The sequence below is a fragment of the Lactuca serriola genome, chromosome 9 (genome assembly GCF_051521515.1).
Source record: "Lactuca serriola cultivar US96UC23 chromosome 9, Lser_US96UC23_V15, whole genome shotgun sequence".
NCBI lineage: Eukaryota > Viridiplantae > Streptophyta > Magnoliopsida > Asterales > Asteraceae > Lactuca > Lactuca serriola.
The window spans coordinates 51,612,501-51,629,441 of NC_136416.1; the positions used below are offsets into that span (position 1 = coordinate 51,612,501).

General features: G+C 36.7%; 2 protein-coding genes, 1 non-coding gene and 1 pseudogene across 4 annotated transcripts; 1 reads left to right on the forward strand and 3 right to left on the reverse strand.

Annotated features, from left to right (window-relative positions):
- The first annotated feature begins 922 nt into the window (after positions 1–922).
- LOC145072871 (F-box/kelch-repeat protein At5g42350-like) lies at positions 923–4,129 on the forward strand. The gene is made up of 2 exons (XM_079019356.1): positions 923–1,281; positions 2,209–4,129. The coding sequence occupies exon 2, from the start codon at positions 2,248–2,250 to the stop codon at positions 3,994–3,996; it is 1,749 nt and encodes a 582-aa protein (XP_078875482.1). The 5' UTR covers positions 923–1,281; positions 2,209–2,247; the 3' UTR covers positions 3,997–4,129.
- Positions 4,130–4,302: 173 nt separating this feature from the next.
- On the reverse strand, positions 4,303–4,374 carry TRNAP-AGG (transfer RNA proline (anticodon AGG)). The gene has a single exon. It is a non-coding gene; the product is annotated as a tRNA-Pro (tRNA).
- A 230-nt stretch (positions 4,375–4,604) lies between these two features.
- On the reverse strand, positions 4,605–8,430 carry LOC145072430 (U-box domain-containing protein 44-like). The gene is made up of 5 exons (XM_079018848.1): positions 8,137–8,430; positions 7,758–7,840; positions 6,978–7,546; positions 6,557–6,866; positions 4,605–6,489 (listed from the first exon to the last, which is right to left on the reverse strand). The coding sequence occupies exons 3-5, from the start codon at positions 7,530–7,532 to the stop codon at positions 4,916–4,918; spliced, it is 2,439 nt and encodes an 812-aa protein (XP_078874974.1). The 5' UTR covers positions 7,533–7,546; positions 7,758–7,840; positions 8,137–8,430; the 3' UTR covers positions 4,605–4,915.
- A 4,496-nt stretch (positions 8,431–12,926) lies between these two features.
- LOC145072160 (malate dehydrogenase, chloroplastic pseudogene) lies at positions 12,927–15,481 on the reverse strand (annotated as a pseudogene). The gene is made up of 2 exons (XR_013690940.1): positions 15,309–15,481; positions 12,927–14,296 (listed from the first exon to the last, which is right to left on the reverse strand). The product of XR_013690940.1 is annotated as a malate dehydrogenase, chloroplastic pseudogene (transcript).
- Positions 15,482–16,941: the final 1,460 nt, after the last annotated feature.

Below are 16,941 nucleotides of genomic sequence, written 5' to 3' on the forward strand. Positions count from 1 at the left end.
CTAAAATATGAATCCCAACTTCAAGTTCACTCCCTCTTCAGCTCTGATTAACCCAAATTGTTCCTCAGAACTTTAAAATTATCCAAGAATGTTAAGGTCATAGATGCCTCTAGCCATCAATTGTTCAACAAATTCCACACACTACGTAAGTTTCTACTATTTATGGCCAGCTTCAAAACAAGATTACATGTATGTGAAACTGTGAAATGTGAATGTAGTTCAAGAAGTAATGATTATTGTAGTTGAAGTTTCAAAAAAGCTTTAATTTAATGTAGTTGAAGTTTAAGTCAAATTTTTGTTCTTAATATTTTTCTGGGAGAAGTTAGAACTTAGAAGCTTAGATTTTTGTTCTTCATTGTTTTTTGTAGAATCTTAAGATTTCGATTCGATTTTACGATCACAATTTTACAAACTCGAAAATGATTCTATGAAGTCTCGATTATGCAAACCTTGTTTAAGTGATTTTGACTTTTTAAATTGGACATGAGTATACTACCTTAACGAACTCTTTCATTTTAATTTTCTTCTCTTCTTTCTTTCCATGTTTTTTTTTAGTCATTTTACAAGTATAAAGCTTTTTTTCCAACACAAAAAAAAAATCCAAAAACTTTTAAAGAAACTTCTTTTGCTACTACCATAAATCAATAAACATTTTTTTTTGCCCGAAAGCATTCTTTAAGTTCAAAAAGCAATTGCCACTATAAAATGTGTTCGTTGTTAACCTTTGGCTAATTCTAGTGTAGACGACGTCGATCTTACAAGTTTTGTTCGATATAAATATACGAATAATGAAATTAGGCCCCATATACTTGGTGAGCTAATCGAGCACCAATATACCATGAATAATTAGATATAGAAAATAAAGATAATAATAATAATATAATTGAACAAAAATATAAAAGCAAAGGTGAAGAAATAAATGCTCCACCACATCGGTATGATGATTGAGTTCAAAAAAGAGACTCACCAGAACCAGATGCATCATCTCTCACATCACATCCACAACAGAATTTTAATTTCTTTTCTTTTCTTCTTTGCTTTTCGCCTTTTGAACTTTACTAAAATCAGCAAAAAAACCTTCAAACCCAACAAATAATTTTCCTCCCATTGTTCCCATTTCAAGATTTTGGTTTCCAGTTACAAAATCAGTTAGTTCTTCGAATCTTTCCAGAAATTCCTAATTTTTTTCATTACCCTTCCATCTGGATCGATCTTTATGCGCAGATCAAGAACCTTGATTTGGAAAGGCTGATTCTTTCGTTGCTAAAGTGCTTTGATGAGGTAAGTGTAATTCGTGATCTTCACACATTACTGTGTTTTTTCCCAAATGAATCGTTTTGTTGGATTTCTCTTGTTTTCACACTGTGTGTTTGTGTGCATTGATTTGTGAAATTTCTGTGATTGTATTTACTTCTGTTTAAATTCAATAGCATGTTCTTGTGAGCTGTTGACTTAATTGCATAATGTGCACTTTAGGGCTTTATCTTCAATTCGAAGTAAGGGCATGAATATACGATAATTTAGTTGAGAAAAATTAAAACCTAATTTGAATTTCAAACTAAAGCAAATCCTGGAACAACAAAAACTAGAAATGTAATTAGAAATTAGAACTTGAATCGTTAAAACTAGTAACTTTCATGCTTCAAATCTCAAACATCTGTTAGAACAACACAACAAGAAGATTTTATCCCAAAATGGAGCGTAAAGAAGTTGTTAGTTAATAAGACAAGATGAATATGCTACATTCTTTTAATCTTTCGTATGTGCAAAAGACATAAATGCCCTCCTTATCCTCATCATATTCCCTAAGACACCTTCACAAGAGGTTTTGCAAGATCGCAGTTGTGCATATTGGAATTGTGTAGATGTCCAAACCGTATCTTTTTAGGCAAACAAAAATTTTATTTTCCCCAAAAAAATTTCCATGCCAAAAAATATAACATTAATGGTAAAAGAGTAGTTTGTTACAAGGGCTAAATGCATGAAATGTTAATTTACTTTAATTTATTTTTGTAATATAGCATTCTATGTTCATTTCTTTCTTTTTGGACACTACACTTTGAAAAATCTTCCCAATTATAGCAATCCAATTTCTTTGTACATGAATGGCATTGCTATAATTGAGTAAATTTTTTAAAGCACATGAAGAAATGAAAGTAGAATGCTCATGTAATTTAAAAAGGGTTAACTACAAGTTTCATATGACAGGTTTGGGATTGATGATTAGATACTAGAAAGTAACCAAAGATGATATCTGAAAATTTAACCGATGAAACATCACTTCATCAAGAACTCGAGGTATTAAGTGTATCAAAACGCCTCGTAAGAAGCCTAAGCCAAAAGTTAAAAAGAAAAAACCAAGGAAATATAGTCGATGATGACGAGGACAACACACGTGGCATTTCAATAAAATGTCCAACCCTCTACACACGTAGCGGCGGTTGCAAGGTCGGAGCCACCACCGGAGACGAATTTTCCGATTGTCGGAGACGCCCTTCGTGTTCCAACGAAGAAGCAAAAGGGTATAACTATAAACCTGTATGTGGGCCCGATGACACCACCATCGACTGCTTCTCGTATGGAGTAAAAGACCGGTTTTGGAAACGAAGCAATAGAAAGCTCACAGAAGTCGAAGAGTCACAACAACAACAACAACAACAAGTATCACATGTGTTTCTTCCGGATGATATTGTTGAAATGTGTTTGGTAAGACTTCCGTTGACCAGTCTCATGAAAGCGCGCCTTGTTTGCAAGAAATGGCGGGCTTTAACATCGACAACACGGTTCATGCAAATGAGGCGAGACGGGCTTTTTCAAACCCCGTGGTTGTTTCTCTTTGGAGCCGTGAAAGACGGGTTTTGTTCGCGTGAGATACATGCGTTCGATGTTTCTTTAAACAAATGGCATAGAATTGAATCCGAGGTTCTCAAAGGTCGATTCATGTTCTCGGTTGTTAACATTCAAGACAACATTTACGTAGTTGGTGGTTGTTCAAGTTTGACCAATTTCGGGAAGTTGGACCGAAGCTCGGTGAAAACCCACAAAGGGGTTTTAGTGTTTAGCCCTTTGACCAAGTCATGGCATAAAGTCGCGTCCATGAAACACGCGAGGTCAAAACCGGTTTTAGGAGTATATGAAGTGAAATCGGATTTTGTGGTTGTCAAATCGCAAAACAACCGTCAAGAAAGACGGGTTGTTAGGACACGGGTGGGCGGGGTGTCGGATGTGTACGAGGATCCGCATAGGTTGTCGGTTAGGCGTCAGTTACGATACTCTCTTGATGAAAATGAGGTTTCGTTTGGTAGACAGAAGAGCGAACATGTGAAAAGAAAAGATTCTAGAAGGTTTTTGATTATTGCGGTTGGTGGGGTTGGGTCGTGGGAGGAGGCGTTGGATTCGTGTGAGATTTATGATTCTTGTACGAACAAATGGGTGGAAGTCCAGAAGGTTCCGGTTGATTTTGGAGTGGTGTGTTCGGGTGTTGTTTGTAATGGGGTGTTTTATGTTTACTCGGAGAGTGATAATCTTGTGGGGTATGATATAGAGAAAGGGTATTGGGTTGGGATTCAAACAATGAGATTGGGATCAAGGGTTCATGAGTATTACCCGAAGCTTATTGCGTGTGAGAAACGGTTGTTTATGGTGATGGTGTCGTGGTGTGAAGGGGAAGGGCAGATTGGGAGGAGGAATAAAGCGGTTAGGAAGGTGTGGGAGTTGGATTTTGTGGGGTTCAAGTGGGGGGAGGTTTGTATGCATCCGGATGCTCCTATGGATTGGAATGCGGTGTTTGTTGGTGATAGGAATTTGATTTTGGGGGTTGAGATGTTTAAGATTTTTGGGCAGGTTTTGGATTTTTTGACTGTGTTTGATGTGAGTGATGTGGGGAAGAAGAAGAAGAAAAAGAAGAATTGGGTTCATGTTTCGAGGAATCAGGTGGCTCATCAATTGGATGCTTCTTCATGTGTGACGAAATCAGTGGCTGTTGTGCACTTGTAACTTTGTAACATTAGGAATCAAGGGTGTGGGTTGGATGTATTTGTTGCTTATTTTATTCATATTTGTTTAATGTAGTGTAAACATGGTTGTAGGTATGGACATATAACCTATTGATCATTTGTTGTTTGTTTGATTTGTTTTTTGTTTCGAAGCTATGAAAACACAAAAAAATTATATTATTCAAGCTTGACTTGATGTGGACTTATGAGTGAAAACTGGTTAAATTCAAGTTTATAAGAACAAACTCCAATTTTCATGGAGCTTTTTCAAGCCATATCCATTCAAAAACGAAAAAAGAAAAAAAAGGGGGCATTCCGAGAATTGAACTCGGGACCTCTCGCACCCTAAGCGAGAATCATACCACTAGACCAAATGCCCATCTTTATTTTAGTGAATATGAAAAAACATATATATCTTTGATCTCCAATCTTTTTTGAGCAATTAACGTTTTCTGACAAAACTCAAACCTTTCTTAAAGTAAGATTAAATCTGTAAGAAGGCTCGTAAAACCACTAAATCACACTTGGAAGTTTAGCTAAATATAGTAACGAATTTACCTTGGACCGAGTCTTAGGATTTGGTAGTTACAAGTAGAATCAAGTATAAAATTTACAAAATGAACACACTAATGAGTAATGATCAACTCAACCAAAATCAAGAAAAATATACTTACAACTACAAGAAATGTCTTGAATCGCAACGGAATCCAAATAACAATAGACAATCTTTTACGATCCTCACTCCTATAGAATTACTCAAAATCCTACAGAGAGAAAAGAACTGCACAATTTTTACCCACCACATTCCAACTCCACATAAAATACATGGAAAATCATGTGAAATAAATATGAACAATTAACAATCACAACAAAATCATACAAGTACAACACCACCTTATCTATATGTACCAAAACAAGATTCAACCCATGTTAGGAAAGATCCCAGAAAAGTTAGGTATCTTATCAATATGTTTAAGTGCTCTTTCCGCAATTTGTCGTGTCCGATAATCTCCATGTTGAAACGCATCCACAATTGCTGTACTAACATTCGGGTCCCCCGACACCTCATACGCGATATCCTCCGTCCTCAACAACCTCTCCACCATCCAAACCGCTCGCCTCCTTAAATTCTCAGTCTGATTCTCCAACAACACATCAAGAATCGGCTTAATCCCTTCAGCCTCACACAACACACTCACCCCTTCTTCTATATTCACCCCATCATCCAACAAAGTCGACAAAGCAGCTAACGAAGCCTCAACCACCTTCTCATTCGTATGATCCAACAACGCCACTAATCGCGCTAAACTTTGCCCTTCCAACACACAAAACGTATCCCGTTGCGTACACGCTCCCCCGTGGACCCTACACAGCCCCGTCATCACCGGTTTTTTCCCCAAACAAGGAAAAACGGACCCGCAAAATCCAGGTGGCGGAATCTCGGGTAATTTCGTTAAGTTTTTTGATTCGTGCGAGAGGTTTTCTAACGCGAGAGCGGACGCAATTTGCACGTTGTCGAGCCCGTTTTGTTGGAGTAATTCGGTGAATAACGCCGCGAGCTCGTGGTCCCGACAAAACGCGACGGCTCTCGGCTCATCGAATAAAACAAAAGTGATCCGCGAAAGGACACGGACAAGTCCTTCAAGGTACGGTGTTACGAAACGGCTTCTTCTCGTTTCTCCTTGTCGGATCATTTTTGTTCTAGAAACAACGATCTCGAAGTCGCGTTCGTCTAACATTTGACGTGTGACCCCGACGTCTTGTTCCGGAAGGTCCGCCACGATTCCGATGGCGGCCGCTTGTTCTTCGGTGCTCGCGATGTTTTCCGATATCACTTTAAACAGGCTACCAAGTTGACCGGCGGGCCCGCATAGACAGTTGGCTAATTCTTGGGAAATGTGTAACGAGAGGTTATGGAGAAGTTTAATCGAAGCCATCCGGAGATCCTTTTGTGGGGCTTCGATGAATTGGACTAAACTTATAGTGGCGCCGGAGCTTTTGATTGCGTTGGCGACCGGAATCACGGTGACGGGGGAATTGGTGATTCCGACGAGGACTTGAACGAGTTTGCACTCGATGGATGGACCGGTGTTGGAGATTAAGTGGAGTAGGTTGTGGATTATGTCTTCGGAGAGTAACGTTTGGTGGTTGGGCCCCACGGGGATGGAATTGAAATCGCAGTCGCAGGTTACGATGTTTGCGAGGATTGTGGCGGATAATTCTTTTAGTAAAATAGGAAGGCGGTTGGGGCCCGCGAAGAGGTCATTGACTAGAGGTGGAAGGATACCTTCTTCAACTAAAACTTTTGCACTTGCTTCACATGAGGAGACTTGATTTAGAGCTTTGAGAGCAGCTTCTCGTGATTGCATGTCACCGGTTTTCATGAGGTTGATTAATGATGAGCCTACAGTTCTTGCAACAAAGACTTTTATATCGTTGCTAAGTGCCAGGTCACCCAGGTATGAAGCCATAGATAATTTGATCTCAGAGGAACCTGAAAATGATTTAATGAGATGATAGAGTGAGGTATTGTTGTTGTTGTTGTATATGATATGTAATACCTTCAAGGAGAAGTGTCAAGAGGGGTTGCAATCTTCCATTTTCAGCCATTTGCCTCACGTTATTCTCATTCTTCTCTAAATTTTCCAAAATTTTGTCAGCTTTCTCAACAATAAAAAGATTTTCTGATTTGCTGCTTGTCATTCCAACTAAAATAAGGATTGCACCATTAACAGAACCAATTTTCTCACACAAAGCCTCGGATTTTGAGAGCTCATAGAGCAAAGAGACGGCTTCTTCCCTTTCTTGAGACTGTTCATGAGACAAAAACTTCACAATTGTGCGCACTTTATCCCCATCAGCCATTATCTCCTGCAAAACAGAAAAATAAAAAATAAAAAATAAAAAAAAATACACAACATCACACACACAGAGAGATAAAATGCATTGATTACAATGTTGTGAACATATCAATTGTTTTACCTTATTATCATTATCATCTTCTACAACAACTCGAAGAGTTTCAAGAGCCATACACCGGACTTTACGACTGGTGCTCTTCAACATCTCAACAATCATGGGTATGAGCTCAGCATTACGAATAATGTGTTTGCTTGAAAGATTTTTAGTACAAAGTTGCTGAATAAACATCAAAGCCTGCAAAGTATCGGTTTCAGAACTACCAGGAGATAAAGACTTGGAAGCCATGTCAAGTTGCACAGCTTCGTTTCTAGCATTCCATTCTTCAATTGTGTTCCTTAAAGCAATACTTGGATTCATGTCTGTTGTTTTTAGTTCTTTTAATGTTAAGGGACACACCAGCTTCCTTCCATTCTCCTTGCACTCATTAAACCATTTCTCAATGGCTTCTCGCTCAAAAGTTTGCCCATTTTCAATAGTAACAGGGTCTCTCATGACTTGTTTTGAAAGAGGGCATATGAATGCATCATAAATAGGCTCCACGTGTGGTCTTTCATAATGAAAGCTGTCGTCTGATTGGCTACCAAGGTCACGACTTCCATCCCGGCTTCCAGACATTATACTCAATGTACCTTAAGAAGAAAGAAAAACAAATAATGATATATGAAAAGGTAAGAACATTTAAACATAATCCATAAGAAATATGAATGAAAAAAGAAAGCAAATTTACTTCAATCAATTTCGATAAGATCTGAAAAATCAACAATTGGATTCTACTACAGTTATGAACACATACGTGTCCATCAGACATGTCCTATTCAGAAAGAAGTGAGGTATATTTACCTTGGATTTTTGCTAGCTCGGTGGAAATTTCACAAAGCCTGTCACTTCAACCTTGGAATCTACACATGGATACAGGATATCACCTACACCAATGATAAAACCAAAACTCAACCAAACAACATTGAAAACAATCGTCTATCTTTACTAGATTCATCAAATCAAATCAATCCATGTAGAGTTTTGAGGACATCACAGTTTCATAGAGAACTACGAAGTCATTTAACAATTAGCAATGTTTAGTGTTAACACAGTAACCGTATTCGTCGGGATTCCATATTATCAAATCAGATCAGAAATTCACAAAATTCGCGCTACAAGTTGCAAATCACAGTTACATAAAGGTTGAAATATCTATAACACAGAGAAATCAAGCAATTACCTTCGATTCAGGTACACATACTTAAGATTCTGCATAACTCGATCCGTGTTATCAGCCTCAGTCATCAATCAACACCAATCTAAGAAGAGAATTTGTCTAGGGTTCGTTTTCAGAATTTACCTAGGAAACTGAAAGAAAGTGACAAAATCTAAAAAGTAACAAATAATTTCTCACCAACTTCGAGTGGTACAACAGCAATTTTAGAGAGAGAAGGATGGGGTACGAAGTTGATCACAATAGTTGTCAAGTTAGAGTAAGCCTAGAGAGAGTTTGTGTGTTGGTCTAGATATTTCCAATAACCCGTCAAATCGGGTTTTTAATAGATGATGATAGACAAAATTTGACGAATCATGTATTTGGTCAACGGTACACATCTGTTTATGCGGTTTTCAAAGGTAACATTTCACATCTGTTTATGTGGTTTTGAAAGGTATATCTATTCATATCTCTTTTATAATTTTAGTTTTATCTTTGAATAAAAATATTTTATTTTTTTCTTATATAATAATAATGATTATATAACAAATTTATATTTTTATATAGGTATGTAGAACTTAATCGATTCAATTCAAACCGACTAATGAGTTACAACCCAATCAACTGGATAAGATATCCAATTATAATTGGATTGAACCGGTTTCAAAAATTCAAAATCCAATTAGATTGTATAAGTTATTGAATCATCCTGAAAATCTAAAGGATTATCGAACTAAAGCAATCCAATGTAAATTCAAATGACTATCCAATAGTAATCCAATTATCACCCGTATTATTATCACTGATGGTCACTTGGCACAAGAGACCAGAGAGTCCTTATGAGGAATTTTGAACGAGTATGGTCCCTGTGGTTCCAAATTGTTGCACGGACAGTCCTTATGACCGACTTAGTTTGATTTCTGTCGTTTATCAAAATCATGTGACCCTCACACGAGGGTATTTTGGTCTTTTGCTTATCCCTTCTCTCTCATATCTTTATAACATCTGCAAAAGATTTTCCCTATAAAGATTAGACCCCATTTACTTCCTTCATTATTCTATTTCTCTTCTTTCTTCTATGTTTTTCTAAGAAACTTTGCTTACCAATGGTGAATTGTTTTGTGGAGGCAAGCGGTGATAGTGACATCATGGATAGATCTCAATCAAGATCGTATGTTTTGGAAATGTCGTAGCAGTTACGATTTCATTGCATGGTTTGATGAGCCCATGTGTCGTAGAGTTGTGGCTGTCATTCCAGGTTTGCTAAGATAAATGAACAAGCTTGAAGAATCTCTACACCAAATAATAGTATTAGGTTAAATGAACAGGCTTGAAGAATCATGTATGTGTACAAAAGATGCTAATAATATTAGTCCGGAGATGATGCTTCTTTTGCTTGTTAAGGATATACCGGATAATAGTATTAGTCTGAATTGAATTCATTTTAATGTAGGCCTTCACTTATGTTTTGGATTTTAATATTGACCAAGGTGGAATGCAGTTTCATGTACTACTCCTGATGAACATGTGTTTGGTTTGTTTAACCTTCTCATCAACTTCTTCCTCTCGTCTTCTTCTACACCAGCCAATTCAAACAATTTTGTATCTATCACCTCCAAATCCTCATCAACTATGACATCAGGTGCATTGAATGATTGGTGGTTATCTAGAATTAGAAAATTCTCCACACGACCGTGGAAGTCTTTCATATCCACTTCGACATCCTCCACCATATTAAGTTCATCAACTAAATAATCACTATCCTTGCTTATACTTCCAACCATACTACTCTAATTACTAATAACATCCCCAATTTCTTCATTGTCTACAACCCTATCACCACAATATTCTGAATCTTTGTTCCCCATCTGTTGGTATCATTATGGTCCATATAAAAGAAAGGATCAAAGTCATCTAACAAAGTATCAATGGGTATACCAAGCTTCTCACCTATAGCTTAAACAACAACATCTTAGACTTTGTTAAGCTTCTCACCGTCAGCTTGAACACCAGCATCTTTCATTACATCTCCAACAAAATGTCCAAAAGGTACAATGGTCCTAGAAAAATCATAGTTCTCATTCAAATCCAATTTTCTACTGCATGATCCTACCTCTATACTGGTAGACTTTCTCTGATTGGTTCAGGAGAAATAGGCTCGTTTATCTCTTCCAATACGACCTTACTTGGAGACATAAAGTAAGTATGGACTATAGTAGTTCCATGCTCACTATACACCATAATGTCTTTGTGATTAGAGACATGCTTACTTAACAGAAGTACGTCTGAGTCGTTACCTAAAGGAAGTAACCCATAATCGATATCAATCTCTAGAATCAAGAAGTGGTAGTAGATAGGCTCACCATTGATATGACCTATCTCCTTCAGCATATCGTCTAACTCATGTACTGAAAACACGTCCATGTCCACGTAGTCAACATAGTCAATACTCTCACCCACATAACGTCTTCTTGTGTATTTTGTAAACATCCCCCCATGGTGAATCTTGAATGTGCATACATTACTTAACCCAACTAAAAAACAAATAAATAATGATATGAGGAAAGAATGAAGTCTCAAAAGTTTAAAACATGGAAAATTTAACAAAATTGAAAGTTCTTAATTGATCTCACCGTAAGCTTTGATCAAGTTAGGATTTTCTGAGCATTTTGAACGGACATTCCACAAAGTTAGAACCATCGCAAAAGATGAAAATGAAAACCCTAGTTTTCGTTTGAGTTTCGAAGCGATGAAGATGAAAAACCAGAGAGGAGAAGAAATGGTGGATTTCTTCGGGGTGAGGTAAATGATAGCTGGTTGTAAGGATCATTTATGAATATGATCATATCGTGTAGTAATGCAAAAAACCAAAATACCCTCATGTGATTTTGATAAATGACAAAAATCAAACGGAGTCAGTCATAAGGATTGTCCGTACAACAATTGGGAACCACATGGACCATACTTGTTCATAATTCCTCATAAGGACCATGTGTGTAATTTTGTCTGTTTGGAATGATAACCAAATTGCTCATAGCTAGCTTATATAAAAAGAGAAACATGAGCTACAACTACGAACTAAAAATGTGGTTGGAGAGATTTCATAAATAAAAAACCGCATGGTTGGTTTTCTTAAATGATTTAAAGGAATGAATATTAATTTCGTTCTAAATTTGAATTTTTTAACGTAAAAGTAGCAATGTTTGTAAGGCTTGATTTTTTTTAATTCAATTTAGTTTAAGTTGAAGTTTCGGTGTGTCTTGCTTAAAAAACAAGTTGAGCTTTTGGTTTATTTTATTTTATTTTATTTATTTATTATTTTTTTATTTTATTTACAAACGAGCCAAACTCAAATGGAAAGCCTAACTTGTATGTGAGATTTTTTGCAAGCCAAACTTGAGTTTCACTATTTTAGCCATGGTGTTAAGTGACTCGAGTCGAGCTTATGTAGGCTCGGACTTGACTTGGTTCGTTTACACGTTACTTACCATCAATTGTCTCACTTTCTTGTCATAATCACCATCCCTAAGACCGGAGGGTGTGGGTGGGAAACTCTTCTCACTTTTTGTGGGCCATAACACATTTTCCCTCACTTTCCTTTTCCTCACCTAAACCTAAGGAATGGGTGAGAACAGTGGCGGACGCAGAACATTTTCGTAGGGGTGACACTAAAAAAAAATTTCAAATAAATCTATATTAGCAGTGTCACTCGTGTTTTAAGCTGGTGCACCCAATAGAAAAAACATTAAATTTTTTTTTACACTACATGCCGGCATCGGAGCAGTGGCCTGGGACCCCTGGGGCACCACTAAGGTCCGCCACTGGGTGGGAAACTCCTTACTATTTTTTTTTATATTTTAAAATATATTTCCTACAAATATTATACTCATTTTGTAAGGAATTAAAAACCATAAGTTTTGATATATATTTTTTAAAATTTTTAGTTGGTATATAATTTAATAAGTATTAAAAAGGATAAAAAAAAAAATTGACCAATAGGAATTGGAGCGAGAGTGCAGCAATGGGCTCCCCCACCTCCTTCCCTCACCACGTTTCCCTTAGTTAAGGGTGGTGTTTTAGTGAACGGAAAGAGCTACCGCACTCTTTCTCTTGCCATAACGTCCTGCTTAAAACAAAAATAGTAAAGTCCTAAATGAGGTTTGGATGAAGATTAGGTGTTCATGAGTCACGACAAACATGAAATCATTCATCTTTAGCTTAATGATTTCTTTTTTGTAAAATTTTAATACATTTCTTATGTTTAATGAATAATTACGTAAAAGTTAAAAATAAAATAATCATTTATGCCAAAAAAAAAATGAAATAATTTTTCCTTTATTTGATTCTTTCGGTTCCATACGGACGAGACTTTCCTTTTTCAATCGTTCAATTCATTCGAAGGATCGATTAAAGCATACCGACTTTTCAGATATATTAAAACTTCAATACCGACTTTTCGTAATTTTCAAAGATAACTAAAATATTATTTTACTATAATTCTTTTTTAACATTTCGTAGTGTCTTTTCTATTTATTTTATTTTGTAAACAACTTTAGTTTTTGCTTAATTATTTGAAATATATTTAACATTTACTTTAAACAATATAAATATGTTTATATCCAATTTATGTATCTTTGTAAGAACCAAATACTAAATCACAACCACTAAATCAAATTCATCCGATTGTGATTTGTCCTCGGTTACAAAATGATAGACCCCTACAAACCACGGCTGTTTGAACTTTGAATGAATGTTATCCAAAAATTGCAAATTGAATTTTTAGATTCTCATTCTCATTTCAACTTCAACTATCATAATAGTAAAACATAGAAATTAGTTAAACACATAGAAAACAACAAATGCTACAACAACCAAGTTCTCAAGTTCCTACAAAACTGAGCATTGGAGTTTTTTTTTTTTTTTTTTTTTAAGTAAAACATGCCGAATCTTATTGCCTTCCTCTCAATTCTCAAAAGTAAAAAACATCAAACACCAACTGTTTGCTTCTGTGCAAAAGCCACACCTTTCTCTATACTCCCCTTAAGCTCCACCTTCAAAGCCTCCAAACCTTTCTCCTCATACTCCGTCAACCCTTCAAGATCCGACCCAATCACCGCCTCAACTCCCTGTTTCCCAAGCTTAACCCGCGAAGCAAAAAACGGAAGCTCCGTCAATTCCGACTCAACAAACGCACACTCATAAACATCGGAATCACCATCAAGCGCCCGGAGTGACGATTCCAAGAACCTCGCGGCGGCATACGCCATCGACAGTGTGGCGGACCCCGCCCCTGCCTTCGCCTCCACAACCTCCGTCCCGCCGTTTTGAATCCTAACCGTTAAATCCGCCGCTTCTTGCTCGGTAAACGTGACCGACGGTTTTGTCTTCGAAAGCAAGGGTAGAATCGTAATTCCGGCGTGTCCTCCGATCACCGGGACATCGACATCGATCAGTTTTAGGTTTTTCTTTTGAGAAACAAAAGTGTTGGCGCGAACAACATCAAGAGTGGTGACACCGAAGAGCTTTTTGGGATTGTACATGCCTTTCTGCTTCAAGACCTCGGCGGCGATCGGGACGGTTGAGTTAACCGGGTTACTGATGATGTGGATGAACGCGTCCGGGCAGTTATCGGCTACGGATTCTATTAAGGTTTTCACGATTCCGGCGTTGATGTTAAAAAGGTCATCGCGTGTCATTCCGGGCTTTCTCGGGACTCCGGCGGGAATGACAACGACATCGACGTCTTTTAGACAGGCGGCGAGTTCGGTGTTTCCGGTGAAGTCACGGACGCGGGATGGGGTGTTGCAGTGGCTGAGATCGGCGGCTACACCTTTCACGTTTGCGATATCGTAGAGGTGGAGGTCGGAGACTAGCGGTGACATTTTGACGAGAAGGGCAAGGGGTTGGCCGATTCCGCCGGCAGCACCTAGGATGGCGACTTTGAAAGATGCTTGGATTTTGAGGGCGGATGGTGGTGGTTGGTGGTGGTTTTGGGGTTTTTGGGTGAGAGAGTAACGGAGAGCTGCGGTGCTTTCCTTGTTTAGGAAGGATGAGGATTTGAGATTGTTTCGGGAGGTGAAATTGACACCAAATGTTTTGGGTTGTAAAAGTTGGGTAGTTTTGGAGGCATGAGATGTTGATCCGATTGAAAGGGCACTTGCTGATGTTGCTGCCATTTTAGACCCTAACGAACACAAGCAAAAAAAAAAAAGATTCAAAGATCATTTATTCATTATAGGCAACTTATAATACATATAAACTAAAAACAGGGCTAAGACTTTAAGAGATCATATTTTATGAATGTCAATTATGAAAAGAAAAAAATACAAGAGCATCTTAATCAAATTAGCATATTCAAAGCACATTCTTGATCTAAATCCAAAATGTAACACTAAAGCCAGATTACTTAATTATTTAACTTGTTCTTATCGTGACTTTTAACATATATGTATTTGTGTTGGCCTTAAATATGCTATTTGTGCAATGTTCATGTCAATTGGTAGGTAGTGTTTGATATACACTATGAATAATCTAGTAATCGTTTGATTAAGATTCTTTCTTGTTGATCCTATTTCGATTTTTAACATTTATGTATTTGTCTTGGCCTTGAATATATTATTTTGCCTGGATATGGTTATGTCATTTCTTTTAATTCTGTAGTCTATCTGTGATAAAATTTCTTGAACAATTCAGCAGTCCCCGAAAGTGAATCAGATTTGAGATTTGAGAATATGATGTTAATCTTTGAATTTGCATATGTATGTTTTTCCCATAAGTAATCTTTTTGATATTAATCTTTGAATATGATATTACTCTACTGTAAGTTAATGGTTACAGTGTGGCTGTTGTGTAGGAATCAAGCATGTGAAACAGGCTTCTCAACTACTCCCGGTCGCTTGGACCATAACGCATAATCAGATTCAAAGCATAATCATAGTATAACACACCAGAGAATCGAAGTTCAGCAAACAAAATCAGATTCATAATCACATAACAAAACACATCAGATCAGGAAATCAGATTCAGCAGTGCCACTTTGTCTTGAAAATCATATTCCAAATCGATTTCTGAGAAAATATCACTTCACAAATCGATTTCAAAGATGGAGAAGAGACGCAAGAAAATCGATTTCACATAACAAATCAATTTCTGAGAAGAAAGAAAATCGATTTCAGATGTGGAGAAGAGAAGCTTACCGACTGAAGAAAGAAGACGTTGGAGAGGCGGCGCTGGCGGAGGAACTCACTGGAGTCGCCGGAGGTGGGATTCGCTCAAGTTTGGTGGCCTGAGGTTCGAATTGGAGAGCGTATGCGATGTGTGGGTGTCGAAGGTATTAGGGCATAAAGGGGTGTTAAATAAATTCGTACACTTGCCTAGTTTTTATCGATTAACTACTCGAATAAAATCGTAATGCCTAGTTTTTATCATAGAATTCATAGCCCACTTGTGTAATAATTTCTATTGTTATTTCTATTTTTATTTCCTATAAAAAAAAATCACTTATATCAATGTTTAAACTAGATATATCAATGTTTAAACTAGAGACCTCTAGCTTTTCGAGTCTTATTACATGCTAACTTACTTGATAAAAATATATAAACAAAAAACTTATACTTTTATAAAATTATATAATCAAAAAATAGATAAATAACTATTAAAAATTATACGAATATTCATTTAACAAGAATTAAAATTCGTTACTTTCATAAGTCATTAGAAAATATAAAATGTAATGTTATTATTGACGGTGTGCAATACTACAAATTGTTCCCATCTAACATTATCAACAAACGAACAAGGTCAAAAACTCAAACATACTGCTAAGCATTTGTCTAAAATCTCAAAAGTTTAAAAATAAATATTTTTCTCTCTTACAACTGTGTCTCACTGGTTAATGTTTCTATCAACTTGACATTCTCACTCGTAAAAGCTTTAAAAAATTACTCCCTTTGTGCCATAATTATTGTCCACTTTTGAATTTTAAAGTCTTTATTCTTCAACTTGACATTAAATATTTTCATTTGTGTTATATATTATTTGATGTAACTTATAACAATGAAAAGATATCTAAAATACAATCCATTCATATATTTTGCATTAAGTATTATAAATCAAAAACACAAATATTTAAAGTCAAAGTTTAAGAATAGAGTATTCAAAAGTCAAAAATAGACAATAAAATATGAGTATTAAAGGTCTAATTTTTAGGGTGTTGCACCCTATTTAAAGGCCTTAAGTCCCATTGTTGGCCTCCCTAATCGCCCCCTCTGTCCAGAAACCCTAGCCTCGTGTTTTCTCTTCCATTTTTGAGTGTATGTGAGCTTAAAGAATGTTTCCTTGGTGTTCTCTTGAAGAAGCTTGGAGTTGGTGGTGCATAGTGTGAAGGGGGAAGCTTTAGATCCAGAATGTTCTTGAGTTTAACTACTCTTTTGAGGTAAAAAGTCGAAATCTTGCTCATCTCTTGCTTAGATCTCTTCCTTGGAAATTTATTGTCATTTTTGGCTCATTTTGGGTTTGTTCTTGGTTTGAGCATGTCATGAAGTTATAACTTCAAATCTGACGTTTTGTGGCCACATCGGGCTTAAAGTTTCAAGCTTTATCTAGATCTAGGCTCCATTTATGTTCTAAGTCCCTTAAAAAGCCTTGTTTGAGTGTTTAAGCCTCTTGATGGTATGCATGGACGTAAAGTTAGCAACTTTTTTCCCAGCTCTTGAGTTCCAGATCTATATTCTTGAGCGTTAAAAGGGATGAAAAATGATTTAATGAGTTAATCTAGGAAAACTCGATGAGTTGTCCTGATAACTCGACAAGTTGGATCGGGTTTTCCCG